The sequence below is a fragment of the Ammospiza caudacuta genome, chromosome 20 (genome assembly GCF_027887145.1).
Source record: "Ammospiza caudacuta isolate bAmmCau1 chromosome 20, bAmmCau1.pri, whole genome shotgun sequence".
Lineage (NCBI taxonomy): Eukaryota > Metazoa > Chordata > Aves > Passeriformes > Passerellidae > Ammospiza > Ammospiza caudacuta.
Window position 1 is genome coordinate 5,925,618 of NC_080612.1, and position 20,311 is coordinate 5,945,928.

General features: G+C 47.5%; 1 protein-coding gene across 1 annotated transcript in view; it reads left to right on the top strand.

The window, feature by feature from the left end:
• COL26A1 (collagen type XXVI alpha 1 chain) overlaps positions 1–20,311 on the top strand; it is a 166,209-nt gene that overhangs the window by 142,234 nt on the left and 3,664 nt on the right. The window contains exons 8-15 of the mRNA XM_058817935.1: positions 1,041–1,157; positions 2,391–2,543; positions 8,044–8,136; positions 9,801–9,862; positions 12,141–12,203; positions 15,795–15,839; positions 17,508–17,552; positions 18,145–18,229. Of these exons, the coding sequence (XP_058673918.1) occupies positions 1,041–1,157; positions 2,391–2,543; positions 8,044–8,136; positions 9,801–9,862; positions 12,141–12,203; positions 15,795–15,839; positions 17,508–17,552; positions 18,145–18,229 (663 nt within the window). The remainder of the gene's footprint in view (positions 1–1,040; positions 1,158–2,390; positions 2,544–8,043; positions 8,137–9,800; positions 9,863–12,140; positions 12,204–15,794; positions 15,840–17,507; positions 17,553–18,144; positions 18,230–20,311) is intronic.

The following is a 20,311-nucleotide window of genomic DNA, read 5'->3' on the forward strand; positions in this document are numbered from 1 at the left end:
CCTGATCTCCCTCTGGCTCTGGGGCTTGCATCTGCCACTGCTTTCAAATCCTCTGAGCCCTTTGGTAGCCCAGAAACCAGGGGCCTCTGACAGTAATGCCTTTATTGTAACCATTAACCACCTAATCTGAGCAGACAGAGCCACTTGCCCACACCTCCAGAGCATCAAAGCTTCAGTGCTGTTTGCACAGTGTTTAAATGTCTCTCCATGTCAGCCCAAGATCAGCAGTGCTCTTCTGAACAACACCATAAAATTGCCAAGTGTTGTTGTTGTTTTGGTAGAAATGCTGTTTTGGGGAAAACAGCATTAAGGTTTTATTTAGTGTCACCAGAAGTGGTGACTTTGGGATCACCAACGCTGCTTCTGCACCTCTCCTGGGCTTACTGAGGTCTGAGTGCCAAGAAATGTCCCATGGGCTGCAATCACTGCTCCTGGTGTTGCCCTGGACCCCTGCTCAGTGATGTTCATTACTGACAGACAGTTCCTGCACAAGGGGGAGCATTAATGTCACTTTGGGATTAAAAACCTGTGCACAGCACAGAGCCCTGAGAGATGAATGAGCACAGGAGAAACCAGGGAAACATCATTGGTACAGAACCTCTGGGGGTGTGAAAGAGCAAGTGGGAGACAGGTTTGATTGTCTTTGGCAAATCTATTCTGTGTATTTTGGTACTTTGGGATGGCCCAGGAGTTTGGATGAGCCCAGCAAAGGACACCCAGACCCTGCCAAAGCCATTCAGGCCTTGGGAAGGGCACAGTGTGGGCTCAGTGTGGCTCTGCCCAGCACATCCCAGCTGGGGGTGCACATCCTGATGATTTTGGGGAGGGTCTTATGCATGGGGATGTAGGAAGAAGAGAAGTAAATTCCAGTCTGGCTTACCTGCCAGAGAGCTCCTGCCGGCAGTGCCCCCCTGTCAGGGCATTGCTGCATTTCTCCCTTTTGCATCACTAAGTCTTTCCCCTCTGGTTCTGAGATTGCTGAAGCCTTTCTGGCTCAGCAGTGTCCTAACTTCCAGCTAATCTCCTTTCTAACATTTCAGGGATTCCAGGCCACGTTGGTCCCCCAGGCCCAGTTGGCCCCACGGGGCTCCCAGGACCTCCAGGGCCCAAAGGAGAGAAGGGACAGCCCGGGGAGAGGGGCCCAGCAGGGCCACCAGGTGAGTCCTGTCACAGGAGAGGCTTCACTCCACACAAACTGGCTGTGACAGCAGCTCACACAAGGCCAGACACACAAGACTGAGCATCTTCAGTTGGTATCAAATCCATCCCAGTGGGAATTCCCTGGGAGCTGGATCAGCCAGGAGCTCCCAGGGCAGGCAACCACCTGCAGGAGCAATGGCTGACCCTGGGATTTCCTGTGCAGCAGGAGGCAGCCTGTCCCAGAAAGCTGCAGAGCAGGATCATGTTTCCCCATCCTGCTCAGGAGCCTGTGACCTGTCAGCCTTTGGAGCAGAGCATTCCCTGTTTAACCCTCTCACTGGGTGCCTGCTTTAACTCCCTTTTTTCTCCACCATTTGTGTCAAGCTGTCAGATGCCAGGATGTCAAACTAATGATGCTTTTGTGTGTTAAGGGAAAAGGTTAGGAGGCCATTCTTTCAGAGAGCACTCCATTCCTGAGCTAGGAGTCTTTCTTCATTCCCCAAACGTTCCTGAATGTTTTGATGAAGGTGAAACTGCACAAAAGGTGCCAGACCTCAGGCTCTGCTCTCTGTGACTGAAAGGCTGTGCCTTGTGAGCCTGAGCTTGGGTAACATTTAAAACTCTGAGAGTGCCTTAAATGTGAACATTTTTGGCACTTTCTGGCAAGCTGTCAGTGGCCAAGGTCTGGCCAAGGATGTGTCTGGGTTTTTTTGGTTTCTCAGCTTGCAAGGAGAGCCTTGCAGCCCCACAGGAGATGTGATCTGTCTGCTCCTGGACTGACTCTGCTTCCTGGCAGGGAGGTGACGCAGGTGTACTTGGAGGGAAGGAGGATTTGATTTCACATTTTGCTGCCTGTAGTTTCTCACTCAGCCTCAGGGAGAGGGGAGGTTTCTCTCTTTCAGCAATTGGGCTGGCTGCTCAAAAGTAGCACCTGTGAGCCAAGTCAAGCTCTCTCCTTTGCAGAGGAAGATGCTAAACAAACAAAAACAAAAAAAAAAAACCAAACCCAACCCCCCAAAAAAACCAAACAACTCCCCCCCCAAAAAAACAACAACAACAAACAACCAAAAAAAAAACCCCAAAAAAAACCAAACCCCAAAAAAAGGGAAAATTGGGAAGCTGTTTCTATTTTCCCCACCCTTCTATGCAGTTCAGGACAAAAATTCTTTGTCTTCTTGCTTCCTTTGCACATGATAGCACCATTAGCACATCCCCAAAAGTATTAACACTCCTCTCCTGCCTCTGCACAGGGATGCTGGGACCTCAGGGACCAAGAGGACTTCCAGGAGAAACTGGGATCCCAGGTCCCCCAGGTCCTCCAGGGCCACCAGCCACGCCAAGCCTCCCTCTCACCTTCCAGCAAGGGGTTCTCTACTCACTGCAGCCCACAGCTGACAAAGAAAGTAAGTTCCTCCTCATTTCCTATGTTCTCCTGTGGCATCAGCAGAGTGGGCAGGCACAGAGCAGCTTAGCTCTGCTCCCACCTCCTTGCCAAGCCCTGGGAGCAGCTGGGCACTCCCTGCATTGTGTGGGTCTCTTGGAAGCTCCTGGTCAAGGTGGAACATCTTAGAAACCACAGGGAGTTCACCTCTCCAAAATGAAGAACCAAGCTCCTGCTCTCCTAAACTGTCAGTGAGAGCGGGGTTTGGAGGATTTTGTTCTCTGTGCATGTTTTTTTTTAGGTTCATCCCAGCTTTGGGGAGGCAGTTTGGTGTTCTCTAAGCTTCCATCAGGAGTGGGAGGAGGGTCTCTGGTGAAATGGCAGAGCGCAGGTAGGGGCAGATGAGGTGCTGGTGCACCCCAGCTGTGGGGTTGGAGCCCTCTTGGTGCCACTGCTGTGGTGTTGGAGTGTCAGGGGTGCTCAGGAATCAGCAAGGACTAGAGAGCTCTGGAATTCCAACAGACATTTAACATTTAACATCTGTTGAATGTGTCTCCTTCCCTGCCCCTGCAGATGCTTCTTCCACCTGTGTTTCTGGTGCATCCACATTATCCCACATGCACACAAAACACAGAATTATGGACTGGAGAGTCCACACTGCCACCCTGATTTATCCCTTCCCTGTAACAGGAGGGCCAGGGTTTCTTTGTGCTTATACTGATTTAAAGCATAGATTTATTTGATTTGTGCTGTGAAAGCTTTCCAGGGAAGGCACATCCTGCACTTGGGTTGGAATGCTCTCAGATTTGGGCTTGATTCTCCTGGTGCAGCCCTGTGGAGGTGGCAGCAATGATGAGGGAGCAGAGCTGAGCTGTGTCTGCCCTGGCTCTGCTGGGTCTCCACTCCCCCAGAGCTCAGCTCTGCTGCTCCTGCCCAGCTTCAAAGCTCAGCTGTCTCAGTTACAGCCAAGGATTACTGAGTCTCCCCATGTCTGACAGTTATCTCAAGCTCTCCCTTTCCTTCCACTCACTCTGCTCTCCAGACTCCTTTTCCCAAAAGTGGACAGATGTATTTTTAATTTAGGGAGAATTTTAACAGCTCGATTTTGTATCCAGTTATTAGGGTGTATGGGCAGGATGAGTAACTGAGGTTTAATACTGAGATTTTCACAAAATACACATCAACATTCTGCATTCTTCAGCCTGAGAACAAGGGAGTTTTGCATTACAGCTGTCTCACTCCTCTCAGGGTCACACATTCTGCCTTTTATTCCAAATGATCCCTGAGGATGGTTTGGGTGCTGCTGCTGCCCCCTCCCTCCCTCCAACCTCCCTTTGAATTAAACTCTTCCTTGTGATCAGTGGACAAATTAAAAAGTGAATAAAGGCTTTGCATGGCCTTCCCAGCTGATGTGTGAGGAGGGTGAACTCAGTGTTGTTCCCAAATAGGCGAGGATAAATGATGGATAATTATTTCTATTGTCTCTGCAGCACAGGGACTTGAGAGCAGTGAGGAGATGGTGACTGCTCCATTTCCATCCCTGGGCATTCCTCCCTCCATGCCTGGGCATTCCTTGGTTTGCAGAAGGAGCAGCCCAAAACTTTATGACACTTTTTCTTAATACAAATCCAGCTGCAAGTGTAAGTTATCTATGTCACCATGACAATGTTCTGGCAGTATCAAGTTTATTTTCTTACCATTTTTCCTCTTTTTTGTCTGGTTTTGCCTCCCACAGACTGGTGGAAAGCCACCAGTAAAACTTAGCCTTGTAAATTCTTTAGTTTTTAAAAAATGTATTTACTTTTTTTGAAAGGTCTGAAAACTATAAACACAAAATTCCAGCTGCTGACAGCAGAGGGAGGCATATTCCTGCTAATGGGAATGAGATGTGAGAGCTGTATCAGGTTATTGTTATTATAAAGAGTTTGGTTCTGCCTGAACATGGTTAATGCCTGTGCCTTTATTAATTGCAGCAAGTTCCTGTTGGCAATATTTATCTGCAGGCAGAAGCCAGAAATAGAGAGACAAATATTTTCTCAGTTTCCCTGTGCTGTGGTAAAAGAATTGGTCCCATTTTTTCCCTCCAGATCAGGTACCAGAAAAAAAATTAAGACAGGATTACTTCATTTCCATCCTATCTCAACAAATCAAGGCCATAATGGGGGAATTTATCCCTTAGTCAGAACCCTCAGCCAGAGACTGAGCTGCTGCTCCCCACTGCTGGGGCTGCTGCTACTGGGATCCCTCAGTTAAAAATGAGTGATCAGGTACATGGGCTAGAGCCAGTTCATTCCTATTCCTTGTGCTAACATGGGTGGTTTCTAGGGAATAGTTAGGGAAAATAATGCAACTTTCACTCTTGAGGGCTGTTTCCTTCCGGCTCGAAGATCTGCCAAGGACACATGAAGGAAAATTAACCTGTTTTCATAGAATCATCACTGTTGGAAAGATCAAGGCCAGATCAAGATCAAGCCCAGCCATCAAGCCATGTCCTCAAGGGCCACAGCCCCACATTTTTAACACTTCCAGGGATGGTGACTCCACCACTCCCTGAGGGAGAGCAAGGGGAAACTGAGGCAGAGCATGCTGGTGTGCCCAGCATGTCAGCGGTGATAAGGGAGAGGGATCAGTGCAGCACCGTCCCAGCTGCCAGCAGGGCCCTGCCTGAGGAAGGAGAACAGAGCAGAGGAAGGGAAGGGGAAGGAGAGGAGGAAAGGAATTGAGAAAACTGATTTCTTTCCAAGTGTGCCCTGAGCTGCCTTTGCTGCTCTGGCTGGGCAGCTTTCCCTGTGTCCTTCAGGGGATTTCTGTGCTGGTTCAGGGTGTCTCTGTTCCATTCCAGAGAACACAGGTGCTCCTACCTGGCCAGGCCACACTGGTTTCTCTTGTCCCCTTGGCTTGGAAAGCTCCTGGAGCAAATTCAGTATCAAGGATTCTCAAATGAAGCATTGTCTGCTGCTTTGGGGTGCCCAGGAGCTCTGAACCAGAATCCAGCTCTTGAGCCCAGCAGAGCCTGGCTCAGTGCAGGAGGTGGTTGACAAGGGAAGATTCCTGCTACCATTTGATGCTGTTTTGTGGCTGCTCTAACAATCTCCAGCTGCAGAGAGCCCCAGAATGTCCCCATTTATAAGGTAGTTTATAAGGGGATACAAGTTCTTCCTGCTGCTTTATGAGAACATGGAGGAATCCCTTAAAAACATATGAGGGTTGTGTTTTACACACTTCAGTCCCAATGTTTCATTCACAGTGTGTTTCATTCAGAGCTGATCCTGGAAAGGAACCTGGCTCTGAAGGAACTGGCCAGGCAGGAGCTGGCACAGCCCTGTGCTGCCCAGGCCAGGCAGGAGCTGCTGAGCCCAAGGGTTGTTGATCAGAGCTCTCCTCTGTGTCACAATCATGGAATCACCTTTCATTAAATAATGTTGAGTCAAATGTCAGCAGGGGTGGATTTGTGGGAGTAACTGTCATGGTAATAATGTGCCATTTAGCTGGAATGTTTTGTAACCCAAATCTTTATCCCTGGCTTACCTCCAGCAGAAATTAAACCCTGGTTTTTTGCTGTCCATCCTCTGCCCCCTCAGTGGATGAGCAGTTGATTTTGTTGATCACTTTAAAAACAAAAAGCTCTGCAACTGTTAATGCCTTCATTGCTGTTTGACGCTCGTTTTCCAATTTCATCTTACTCCCAAGCTGTGATGGATTTTGACATGGTCAAATAAAACTCAAATTAATTGGATTATACACTCCACTGGGGTACCTTTCCTCCTGAACATGAGAAGAGTCTCAGTTGTTTTGTTTCAGGGCTGTGAGGAGGGGGAAGATGAATGGGTTTAGAAACAGCAATCAGATAAATACCTGTTTGCATTCAGGTTTTAGGCACAAAATGTGGTTCTTAGAGGGATCTGGGTTGGATCTTGTGCTGTCCTGCTGCCAGGAAGGCATTGCAGAGGTATCCTGTCATCCTTGGCAGCCCAAGCCATTGCACAGTTTCCCCTGGAACTGCTTTCAAACACCTGCCTTGGAAGTCCTCTCTATCACTGCTCCAGAAGCTGGGAAGGCTTCAGAAGTGGCTGCTGAAATTTCTGGAGAGTTCACCTTCTGAGCTTTGGGCTGGACTCTGCAGAGTAAGCAAACACCCTTCTGACCTTCCTGGTGTCACTTGGCATCTGCAATGAGACATTCCCAGCCTTTTCCTGCCCAGGGTTCCCCTGAATTTTACTGTGATGAGTTACAGGGATGGCTGGAAGGAAACATGAGTAAGCTTGAGGTCATGGGCAGGAGGAGGTAGACATTATTCCTTTATGGCACCTCCAGCTGTGGAAAATGTGGGGTTTGCAGAGGGTTTGCCATCCTGGTGACCAGGAGCCAACATCTTCATCCAGGTTGAACAGGACATTTATTGTTGATCCTCTAGCAAAGGGTCAGGACAGAAAGCCTTGGTAGCACCAGGATGTGGGGTTCCTTGTTCTTGTGCTTGTTTTGTGGCCTTGTTGTCTTAGTTGCTCATTGAATTTTTGCCCCAGGTTTCCACAACTGTTCCAAAGTGTTGTGGGGTACTCAGATGAAAGGTGCTGCCATACAGATCCCTGCCCAGATTACAGCTGTGCCACAGTACAGGTCCACAGGGAGCAGGGTTGGAATATGGTTTTGACATCGCAATAAATACTGAGGGTTGCTTTTTAATTAATTAATTTATTCTTCTCTCTTTCTTGGTTTCTGTGTCAACGACCTTGGTAGAAAATTCTTTCAGGGGCAAACATGGATCCTCTTATCAAACTTCTCTGTGGCTCACAGAACTCACTGTGAAACCTCTTCCACAGCAGCCTTGGAGAGCAAAGCAGGTGCTCCAGGAGCCCAAATTCAGCATCCTGCAGCGCTGCCCATCAAATTCACCCTGCAGTGCTGCCCGCAAAATCCACCCTGCAGCGCTGCCGGCCCAATCCATCCTGCAGCACTGCCGGCCCAATCCACCCTGCAGCACTGCCGGACCAATCCATCCTGCAGCACTGCCGGCCCAATCCATCCTGCAGCACTGCCGGCCCAATCCATCCTGCAGCACTGCCGGCCCAATCCATCCTGCAGCGCTGCCGGCCCAATCCACCCTGCAGCACTGCCGGACCAATCCATCCTGCAGCACTGCCCGCAAAATCCACCCTGCAGCGCTGCCGGCCCGCGGCCAGCAACAGGCGCCAGAGCACCGCGGAGAGAGCCGGGCTGGGCTCGAGTCTGAGATCCTGGCTGGGATCGAGACTAACTGTGATCCCGACTAGGATCGAGTCTAACTGTGATCCTAGTTGGACTTGAGACTAACTGAGATCCCGGCTGGGATTGAGTCTAGCTGTGGTCCTGGCTGAGCTCAACACTGTGATCCCGGCTGGGCTCGACACTAACTGAGATCCCGGCTGGGCTCAGATTCAACTGTGATCCTGGCTGGGCTCAAGACTGAGATCCTGGCCGGGCTCGAGTCTAACTGTGACCCTGTCTGTGACCCTGTCTGTGACCCTGCCTGTGCTCTGTTGCAGATGGAGAAGCCCAGCTGGCCTCCACCGTCATCGACACCATCCTGGCAGGGCTGCCCGGCCCGCGGGGAGCCCCGGGGCCTGTGGGGCCACCAGGTGACACCCGGGGCTGGGCCTGGAGCTGGGCCTGGGAATGGGCTTGGGGCTGGGCTCAGGGCTGGGCTCAGGGCTGGGCTTGGGACTGGGCCTGGAGCTGGGCCTGGGAATGGGCTCGGGGCTGGGCTCGGGGCTGGGCTCGGGGCTGGGCCTGGAGCTGGGCTCAGAGCTGGCCTTAGGGATGGGCTCGGGGCTGGGCTCAGAGCTGGGCTTGGAGCTGGGCCTGGAGCTGGGCCTGGGAATGGGCTCGGGGCTGGGCTCGGGGCTGGGCCTGGAGCTGGGCTCAGAGCTGGCCTTAGGGATGGGCTCGAGGATGGGCTCAGAGCTGGGCTTGGAGCTGGGCCTGGGACTGGCCTCGGGGCTGGCAGGGCAGGATGATCCAAAGCCCCTCTGGTGGAGAGTTGATGGTCTGTGGGTGTCTGCAGGGAAAGGGAGGGCTCCTCACTGGCAAGAAGTAACTGGGTTTTTATCTGTTGGTAGTGGCTGACTGTTTGACCTTTACATCTTGAGAAAGGGGCTGATTAAAAGCTGTTTTTAAAAGTAGGTTGTTCAGTGATTCCTTCCTGAGAGCAGAGCTGTTCTCCCCTGCTGCAAACCTGTCCTGTCACTGCAGAGCTGCACCAGGCAGGGGCTGGCCAGAGGCTCTGTGATGGCTGTGAAGACTTTGGAGCCAGTTTGAGCAATTGCAGATTTTCACCAGTGTAACTGAAATCAGAATCTGAGATGAAAATTCAGTGACAAGCCTTCTTTCTCTCTGTGCTGATGGGTGGCTTAAATGATAATATTCCTGCAAACGTCAGCACTTCCCTGTATGATGCATATTTAGGAGTCAACTCCCATTAGTTGCAGAAAAGGCTTCTCCCTTCATTATGAGGGCCTTTCATTTATCCTTCAATTCCTTTATTCTTTGACTTAAGCATTTGTATGGTGCATTAATGATTGAGGCTGATTCAGCTGTACTTTGTGTATAATGTCCACATTGTTTCATCTCAAGGGTTGTGACAACTAAAGCAGAGAGGAGTATTGCTAAGTTCAGGCTAAGCAAATATCCCGTCTCCCATCTGCAGGTATAATTTAACAGCTACTGTTGAGATATAATTATTTTTTCAAAAGGAATGAATCTGTTAAGTCACTGTGTGAGACAAGTTGACCTGTTTAGATGGTGCTTAACTCATCCTGGAAGCAGCTCTCCTGTGGTACAGATTTTAAATTAATTTATTGCCACTGCAGTGAGTGAAGACCAAGAGAGAGCTTTGCTTTGCCCTGCTCAGCCTCTCCTATCTCTGACCAAGTGCAGCAGGCCTGGGGCTCCCCTTGCCACCTGAGATTGTTTCAGGACCAGCACCTGCAGTGTCTCGCTCTCATGGAGCTGTTCCATGGATCCAGTTTAAGTTTCCTCAAAAGTTGCATTTTAAGGAATGGAAATGTGGATGTTACTGACATCCTTCCTGCCTATTTTCACCATTTTTTTCCTCCTAGATCTCTAACATCCCCCCCTAGGATGTGTTCTGTCAGGATGTGGGTATTCAATAATCTAGTGTTTGATGAAGGGTTCTCATTCATTGGGAGACTCAACAAAACATGAAAAATGTGCATGCCTTTGGAATTTAGGGTTCTTCCTCCTAAATTTCCTTAACATTGTCTCCAATTATGATTCCCACCAGGGCCACCAGGTGCTTCAGGACCCAAAGGGCCCCCAGGACCCATTGGAGCCCCTGGATCACAAGTAAGGTGCTTTGGTGCTTTGGGGTGGAGGGCAGAGGGGGATCAGGGGTGAAACATCATCCCATGCACAAGGAGGGAAAGTAATCTTAGATCTGCTGTTTTGTTCCCCATGAAATTCTGTGATTTAATTCCTTTTCCTGTGATTTATTTTCTTTTTCTCATTCTGGATTAAGAGGTTGAAATGGTTGTGCTTTCCAGATTTTCCCTTAATCATAACAACACACTGTGCTGCTGCTGTGTCAAAACATTTCACTGTGGCCTGAGTTGATGCAAAGGATCTGACATGGGCTTTACTAACACAGTGATAGAAAAAGCTCTGCATTTCCTGTGGAACACATAAAAAGAACAAAAATGCATCAATGGGAATTCACCAATTCACCAGAGTGAACGTTAAGCCTACTTTTTCAGACATAACACTTTCTGTTCAAGAAAAATATCACAAATTCCCATCAGTTTGATTATTTATTGATACAAACATTGTGGAGGGGGGAGATAATAATGGAGTGGGAAAAACTCACTCCAAAGAATTTATGGTAGAAGAAGGGCACAGTACTCACATGGATGGAAAAAGCTGATTAAATGGAAAGAAGTGAAGTCATGAATAGGGAACTGCCAAACTTCTCAAACTGTGGTTGGCTGATACAAAGGGACTCAGTTTTGGGAAGAATATTGCTCAATGTGGAGGTAAAAGAGCAGCATCAGATTTTTCAAAGGAATCCCACATGGCTGGGGAGCACAGAGAAAGGTTAAGTAACTTTATAGAGGGATGTAACTCAGATCTGGAGGTTTGGAACTGAAAATAAAGATTTTTCCTATGTGTTTATTAACCACTTTGAAGAAGCAATGAACTACAGGTTAGGGAAAGTTTGCCAGTGTAGCAGAATCCTTTCAATTAGGAAATACTCTGGAGAACAATGAGAAACTCCAGATAGATCCAAACACAGTGAGAGATTTGGCAGCCAAATGACAGATGCAGTTTAACATCATTAAATATAAGGTAATTCACAATTCATAAGTAGATTCTGCAGCAGAGTCTGGCTTTTTGACATGCAGCACACACTGTAAGCCTTTTATTTTTTTGCAAAACTGTGGAATTCAGTGTTCTTGAGCATCCCTGTCTCACCACACATCAAAGGATGCTTTGGACACTTGGGCTTTGTCCATGCTGCATGTTTGACATAAGGCCAAGCCTGGTCTGTGCCCTACCTGGTTTGGCAGCCCCAGGGAAGCTCCTAAGCCAGGCCTAAGTCTCTGAATGCTTGGTGGGGCTGGCTGCAGGCAGGGAACAAGGTGCTGCTGGTGAGCACTGCTGGCTCCCAGCTGGAATGGGAGAGGGCTCCTCATTTGCACCCTTAAATCACATGTGTGCCACCTCCTTGGGTCTGAGCTCCTCACAGCAATGCTCCTCTCTCTGGGCCCACAAACCCCATTTCTCTGGGTGCTGATGTGGGGATTTGTGGGGCTGTTCCCAACCAGGCTGGCTCAAATCCCCAGTGGCCTGGAGGGGAGCTCCAAACTCACTTCTGCAGCCTCCAAGTCACTCGAGGTGGAAAAAAAAGCGTCTTGTACATGGCTGTGGGGAGAAGCAGAGCTGACAGGCTGAATATAAACAAACAATATTGTTCTCTCATGGTCTGGGTAATAACTGTGGCTTCTCTGGGTGGATAAGTGAAGAATTTGGATTGATTTCTGCATAGCAGTTCAATTAGTAGAAATCTGGAGACTGTGCCCTTCTTAGCCATTGGTGACTGCTTTATAGATTTGTTCAACCCAGGGAGTAAAATTATTAGCAGAGATTGGGCTTAATTTCAAAATTGTTTATTAGGGTGAGTGAATGGCTTCAAAATAATTTCCACTACACAATCCAATTAATTTTCAGGTATGTGTGCTTGCTCCTGCCACCCACTGAGGCAATTAAGAAGTAGGGGGAAGCAGTGGGGATTTTTAAGTTAAACACAGTACCTGTGTATTAATTTCTTCTTGGTAACTGAGAACAAGAACTGTCCTGTCATGGACTGACCCCAAAAAAATGTTACATCAGGGGCCTGCAGTGCATTAAAAGAACCAAACTGAGGGATCTGCAGAAAGTGCAGGGCTTGGGATATCTGCAAACAGAGCTCCTGTTGTGTGTGCTTGAGGGAAAAAGAGAATCCAGCCCAATTGCTTAATGGGTGTATGAGGTTTTCAGGAGCTGAGGATCACTGGGAAGTGTATTCAGTACACCTACACAAAGGCTGCACAGTAGAAATTAATTCCTTCTCATTCTGCATCTCTTCCAGGGCTTGCCAGGATCTCCAGGACAGCCTGGACCAAAGGGATCCAAAGGAGACCGAGGAGAGAGAGTAAGGATTTACAGGCACAGGGAGATCCCCACAGCATCTGGGGGCTGTGCAATTATACACAGCACAGCTCTCACACATGCAGTGGGACCACAGCCACCACCAGCTGTAAATTCAGAGTTTCTGGGGTTTCTGCAGGAACCCAGATGAGGTTTCCTCTACAGAGAAAGAGTTGAATGCCTTGCAAAGTCAGGTGTTCCCCAAAGAGACTAGCAGATTTCCTAATTTAGATTTTCTAATTTAGATTTGTTGCCCCAAAGAGGTAGCAAAGACATGGTGGATAAAGGCCTGTGGAAACCAACTTTCTTCCACCAGCCAAATCTGTTTAGTGTGGGGTGTTTTGAGAGGTATAAGGCTTTAAAAACTCACCAGATTTTCCTCAGCCAAAGTCATTCCCCAGGTCTAATGATGTTCTTAACAAATTTGGAATACTGAAGTAATGTACTTAATGTTTTTGTGTCTCAATCTTTAGTGGGCTGTCCAGTGCTGATAACTAATCAGGGTTTGAATGTTAATTCCAAACTGGTGAAGTTTAGGAACTACCAGAGAAATATCTGACAAGGGTGTAAATGTGTCAGATTCCCAGCCCAGCATTCAGGCACTGGGAAGGGTTTGAAAGTGGCATTTGGACTTTTGGCTGCTTCTGTCCAGCTGAATTGCCAAAATATCATGGTCTGAAATCTCTGTGTGAGTCTGGGAGCACAAAATCACTTGGGAGTGGAGTGGGTGGAGAAGGATCATCAGCCCTAGGTCTGAAATGGGCACCATGGGCTGTGGAGAGCCACTGAGACCCCAGCATGGAGAGAGCCAAAGGAGGGGACAAGGACAAGCAGGAAAACCTTGTTTGGTTCCTGTGGAGTGATGGATGGCTGCAGTGGTGGCTGCACTGCCACAGCTGTGGGAGAAAAGCTCCTTTCCCTCCCACATTTCCTGTCCCAGATGGGGTGATGGGGGCTGCAGGTGTGTGATTCCCCCATGACAGAACCTCCTCTGCATTCCTGCTCCCCTTCCAACCCAGCAGAGCAGAGGATGCCTGAAAGAGCCAGGACAGGGAAATGCAGATCAGTGAGCTCCAATGTGCTGCCTTCTCCAATTCCTGGGAATAACCAGCCACAGACAGACTGCTCCTCTGTGCAGACTGTGCAAGGGGCTTGTTTCACCCCTCCTGAGGCACCAGGAGCAGCAGAGATCTGAGGGTGGGGCACATCTGCCTTTGGAAATCTCTGTTATAATTTAGTTTTGGGTGCTTGGTCCTGTTCTTATGTAAGAAATCATTTGCACTTCTCTGAAACACAGAGTGGCTTTTGGTCATTTTTTGGTAACATTTTCCTTGTGCAGCTCAGCCAGTTTGGGCATGACTTGGCTTTACAAATAGATTGCAGACTGATGGAGTTCTGGGACTAGAATTCAAGATTCTGGTAGAGAGCAAAACCTGAACTGATTACCAACTGCATGTCATTGCCATTCAATCTTTATTTTCAGCTAAAAAAAAAAAGAAGGGCATGGTGTATGGCAAAGTGTCACATTTCCATCCAGGAAACAGATAAAACTCTTCCTTGAGGATTTATTTAACATTTTGCTGTAGTTTTTGGTTGACCATACTACTAATATTACTACTAATATACCATATTATTACTACACTTATTTTGAAACAAAATCCTGTTGCATTGTGTCCATTCACTCCTGACAGATCCCTTAGAATTTGGTTTTGTTCCCTCCTTGCTGGGGATTAAGAATTGTAATTCTCCTCTTAGGTTTCAGACAACTGAGATTTTCAAATATCAAAATATCTTGATAAATAGAAAAAAAAACCTCAGCTAGTGTGGAAAGGGAAGCTGGCAGCTTTTCCTGTCAGAATTTCTGTAGGATGCTCTGTGTGCTTTTTGTCTTTTGTGAGTGTGGCTTTGAATGCTAGTTTTGACAACTGCATGCTGCAATTTTGGGTTTGGTGGATAAAAATGAAGGCTCGAGCAGAGGAGCTGTGCAGCTGCAAAGAAAAGCAGAGGGGAGGGGGAGGTTTACAACATCTACTGAGATTTGAGGAAATGTTATTATACATTCTTCCTGCTTAATCTGGGAGAGAACAGATGTGGGAGAGACCTGCAGCAGTCAGACACAGCCCCTGGATGGCTCAGCTCTGTGTGCTGCTCACGCTCAGCCTCTGCTCAGCCCAGCCAGGGAGGCTCCCCAGCATCTCCAGGCACTCTTCAGAGCAAAACCAGGGAGGCCTGGGATAAAAGATATTGCCAACATCCAGCCTAAATATCCTTTGATCCCCTTTAAGCTGATAACATCCTTTCTGTTCCTCCTGGACATGGAGCACAGACTGTTTATGTATTTTCAGTCTGTTGTTGTGCTCCTCTCTGAGATTTTTCCTCTTGCCTGTGCAGAATCCAAGTATTTCCCTTTGAAGATACTGGGAGCATCTGACAGACTGGGCTTTTCTCCCTGTCCATAGGGGTCTGTTCCTGGTGCTAGCAAGGCATTCCATAGGAATTAATTCCATGGGAATGTCCTGTAGGTGCCCCTTGCTTTTGGTTTTATATAAATTTGATGGACACAAACCCAGCAGCTCTCCCTTTCCACTACCATATATGTATTATATATATATATATATATATACTATAATACCATATATTATATACTACAGATACATATATGTATAGATTTGTACATATATTTGTACATGTACATATATGTATATATTTTTGGGAGAAAAAAAGGATGGGTTTGTTGCTGTGTGTGTCTACAGGAAAGAGCCAGGGGAAATATGTGGCTGTTTCATTAATGGATTTCTATGAATGCTTTTACATTTTGCCTCTTCTTCCCAAGCTCCTGTTTTCTCACTAAATAACCTGTAACTGCTCTCCTGGTCACGGATTCTGCCCTGCCCCAGCTGCTCCAGGGTGGGAACACTGGGGAGGAAAAGATGTTCAGTTCAACAGCATTTCATTCTGCCCCAAACCAACACATACTAATTCAAACTGTTTCTCTTAAAGAAAAAATAAAATAATTTTTTAAAAAAGAACAAAAACCCCTCACTGAGAACAATGTGAAAATTAGCACAGCAGGAGAAAGAAACAAACCAACCAAAATATTGTACCTGTGTTTTGATCAGTAGCTGTGGGGTGTGTGGAGCAGGAGCAGATTAAATCAGGGCTTGGTGGGAGTCCTGGGCTCTGTTCTGGCTGGGGCAGCATCACTTCTGCCAGAGAGAAGAATGCAGTGTCTTTGTAAGGACCCAATCTCCAGCCAAATTCCCTCTTGCTATAATGTAACTGACTGCTGGAAAGTTCAGAAAACCTGCTAATCGTATTACAGAGAGGGCCCTGAGCTCAGGAGCTCTGTATCCAACCCAGCTCCTCCAGAGCCTGATGGGATTTGGAGCTGATACTTGACAGAAAACCATAACCCCCTTTTGCTGTCTCTAAGTGATAATGTCAAGGGAGAGGAATTTTTTATACACATTATCCTAAGTGTATAAAAGTTTTTTTTTTTCCCATTAAGCCATCTTAATTCCACTAGTAAAAATTACACTGTGTTCTTGTCAAGTGGCAAAGCATCTCCTAATGACACTGCCTTTATTTCCAACAGGGGCAAGCAGGTCTGCCTGGAGAGAGGGGCATTAAGGGACTTCCTGTAAGTGCTGCACTCCTGGGTGGTGCCAGGCTCAGCTGGGGCTGGTGCCTGGCACTGCAGGTGCCACTGGAGCTGCTCCAGAGCTGAGCTCTGCTGGCTCCAGCTCAGACATCTTTTCATGTAAAATCCTTTCCTTAGGATTTTTTCTTTCTGAGAAGCTGAGAGGCCTCAAGAAAGAAAATGTAAACAATGATTATCTGCTGCTGTGGAATGCAACAGGTGCATCTGTGATTGGCCCATGTTGGATGTTTCTAATTAATGGCCAATCACAGTGAGCAGACTCAGGCAGAGAGCCCGGGATAGCTGCCTTTGTTATCATTCTTTCATTCTTTTCTATTCTTGTCTTGGCCAGCCTTCTGAGATGAAACCTTTTCTTCTATTCTTTTAGTATAGTTTTAATGTAATATATATAATAAAATAATAAATCAGCCTTCTGAAACATGGAGTCAGATCCTCATCTCTTCCCTCATCCTAGGACCTCTGTGAACACGGTCACAGGCTCCAGCTCACACATTTGTTCCAGACACCCTCACCTTAACAAATCCCTGTACAAATGAAGCATTCCTGGTGTAAAGCACAGTGCTGATGTGACCAGGGGGGATCAGGGGGCTGGGCTGTGCCTGCTGATCCCTCTGGGCACAGACAGCAGCTCCTGGCACCAAAGGTGGGCACAGTTAAACAGCTCAAAGTCCATCAGCTGCTCTCAACTCCCTCCTGCACCTCAGCTGGCCAAGCTGAGCTGGAAACTCTGGAATGAGGTTAAGAGATGTGTCCAAATGATTTTTTGGCAATACCTGGACAGATGCCCAGAGGAGATGTCTGCACTGGCACATGAGGCCAGTGGAAACAAACCCATGGTGATGAAGGTTGGCTGACAGAGACCTAGTGGAGAAAACGGTTTTGTTTTTTTTTTTGGCTGGCAGGTTCTAGAGAAGCCCCAGAGCCTCTGGGAGGGTTCTCATCTCTCTTCCTTGGTTCCACCTCATCATTTCATACAATTCACACAACCTTTTCCTTGGTCCTTCCTCTCCTGTGCTCACCTCTGCTTTGCAAATGTCTCAGGGATGTCCAAATTTGAGGAGCCCAAGCCTTTCCACTCTATTTTAGATTGTTAGTTTTGTTTTATGTTTAGCTTAGAGTGGTTGAATCTCTCCCTGTCATCTGCTCTTCAGAAAGTGCATGAACCTCCTGGCTGGGGGAAACATGGGAGCAATGTTCCCAGCACAGAGAGATCTTTGTTCAAGAAAAGCTTAATGAGCATCTTCAGAGGCAGAAAGGGATGTGACTAATTAATGAAAGCAAAATGGAGGGGGTTTCTGTTCTATGGGTTTGGGGGGAAAGGAGCAATTTTGGGTGGAAAGGAGCAATTTATCTGAGAGCATAGTGAGATGTCTGTGGCCATGCTGGGGCAGGCCATGGCAGTGGCTCCTCCTGCAGCTTGGCCACTCCTGGACAAGCTCATTTGTGTTAGAAGTGCTGGTGACCTCCTGGGAAGCTGACAGGAGCCAGGGCAAAGCTCAGGAGAGCACTTTGGCCCTTGGCATGGAGGTCCATGTGTTTCCTGCTGGTGAAATGCTGCTTTAATTTGCTCCTTTGGTGGGGAGGGATCCAAGGGCCCCTGGAAGGCTCCTCAGCCCCACGTAACCAAATTTCCTTCCTTTGTTTCAGGGTGAACCAGGCAAGAAGGGTGAGGAAGGAGACAAAGGTGCTGATGTAAGGATGTGTTTCTATTGTTTTACTTTTGGTTTTGTCACTTTTCTGTCCTTCAACCCTTTGACAGGTGGGTTTGGGGGGCCAGAGGGTGAGTCCACAGTTAAATGTGCAGAGCAAGGGTGCCTTGGGTTTGAATTTATTGTGTGCCAGAAATTCTGGTCTGTGAGGTTTCCTTGGCCATGCTCTCACCATGTTCTTGAGCACCTCAGTCAGAGCAGGTTGTTCTGTCACATGGAGCTGGTTGGGAATTGCTTCCCTGTTGTCCCTCCCAGCTGCTGAGGGACAGACTCCCACAAGAGACCAAGCTGCAAGAGCAGAGCATTGGAGTTCTCACATCTCTGCTCTCAATCCCTGAAACACTTCCCAACATCTCTTTGGCCCTTCAGGCTCACACCTAAGGTGACAAGGACAACAAACTACAGCTTGAATGTACATGAGGAGCTCTTTGAACAGGGATTTCTCCTGCACTCCTGCTTTTGCATCTTTTCATTTTTAAACATGCTCACTATAGGGTTTGGTGCTATGAAAGTGACATTATGGACAAGAAGCCTATTCTGCAACATATTCCAATGTTTGGTTTTCTTTCTTGCAGGGGGAAGGTGTCCAACAGCTTCGAGAGGCTCTGAAGATTTTAGCTGAGAGGGTATTGATCCTTGAGCACATGATAGGAATTCATGGTAAGCACTGCTAAGGTTTTCCTCTCCAGGGAACCGGGGCTGTGCTCAGTATTGATGGTTAAACATCCTCCCACTCTCCTGAGCTCTCTGGTGTCTGTTCAAGCCCCATTTTCAAAACTAGGTACCATGAATTAGTTTTGAGTTGAGTTCCAGCAGCTGTACTACTTCCTCTGGCTTTTCAGTAGCAGGTGAAATGACCCTTGCAGTGATTTTTGTTACAGTTCAGGCAGCCAAGTCATGAGCAGCAGCTCAAGCCATGTGGCACAGATCATCCACCAGCTTCCCACAGAGCTGCTTGTTCAAGTTTTTAGGCCAGATCATTTAATCCTGTTAACAGCATCTTCCAAGTGACTTGAACACCTCTGAGGCCCTTGCTTTGTGCAGCACCAGGTTTTGCAGAGAAAGCCCTGACAGAGCTACCATGTCACCCTGAAAATCAGTGATCCCTGAGCATTTTGTGGTCATAACTTACATGAAACCTATTTTCACAGTCAGATTTAAAGAAAGTCCCACATGTTCTACATTCAGATAGATTTTTGTGATCTCTTGAGGCTGTTAGCTTTCCCATCACTGGTACAGTGTGTACATCATTCCTTAAAGAATGATCTCTTCCCTTAACCACAGGATGGTGTTGGTTATTGTTACAGGAGTTGGTTATTGCCAGGTTGTAGCCAAGGATCAGTTAGTTCTCTCCCAGCTGCCAAAACCTTCTGTGCCAGAACAACAAACACCTTCTGTGTTTCAGAAACAGTTAGAGGCAAAATGTTTGGCTCTGCTATCCCAGCCTGTGAGTAGCAAACCTGCTCCATGGCACTGAGCAAATCCCAGAGCACTTTTCTGTCCTTGACACGTGGAACCTCAATCCTGGCCTTGCTTGTAAGCCCACCTCACACCTCCCCTCAGATCAGCATCCACCTTTATTGGGATGTGGCCTTTGAGGATTGATTTAAGCTATGGGAATGCTAAGCAGCTGAATTGCCCAGCAGTCCTGACAGTGCCTCACTGCACAGTAATTCCATCCCAAGCACTGCAGGCAGCACCTGGGGATCCCAGCCCTGTCTGGAGGCAGCAGAGCTGGGATGGAATTGCTGCTGGACCATTCCAGTGCCAGGGCATGGCTGGGCTGGAGCCTGCTCTGCTCTGTCACTATAGGACACAAAACATGACTTACACACACCGCTGTTCTCAAGGTGAAAAAAGAGAAGTTTATTTTCTGACTCCAACATTTATAGTTTTCTAAAAGTGACAGTGGATTGGAGGGTGACAGTGCCACCTCTCCAATGCCACTGGACAAACCAACAGTCCATCAAGATTCTCTTCTTCCATAAAAGAATACAAAACAATAAGTTATTTACAAAAAGTGTGTGAGAAAGTTACAAGAATATAAATTTCAGAAGGCATAGAAAATCTTAAAAATTCAGAGCAACACAGCTCAGTGGCCTCCTGCCCTTGGAGGCTCCAAGTTCTATTTCCAAAAGCAACAAGCAGCAACAGCGTAAGATTTTTGGGAAACCCTGAATCACAACCCCATGATTCAGCCACACTCACCCTGACCTTACCTCTGCTCTAACCCTGCTTCACTTCTCATTTTCATTCCAAGGGTAGAAAAATGTATTTTTATATAATTTGTATAAAAATGTATAAAAAGCTGCTTTGCTTTGAGCTGGTGGAGGTACCAGGGAGATGCCCACTGGATTTCCTGGGCAGCAACCCATGCCAGCTGGGGTGATCTCCAGGGAGGAGGGAAAGGGGGGTTCCCTGGACGAGTCCATTAGAAAAAGGGATTTACAAGATCCAGGGTCTGGGCCTCCTTTGGCTTTTACTTTGTACCTTTATTTATAGTGGTATAAAGCAAAAAATCACATCCTTAGGGATCTTCTGCAGACCCTGGGAGTGGGGTTCACACACCTTGCCCCAGCAGAGCTGCCTGATTTAGCTGTTTTTCACATTCTCTGTGGAAATACAGCAGCAGCAAGGCATGTGCTGCTGTTATTTTGAAACAGTCATTTCAGAAAACCATTTGTATTGATCTGTTACTGCTTGGGATGGAGATGAGTTATTTACACCCATGTGTACTTCTGT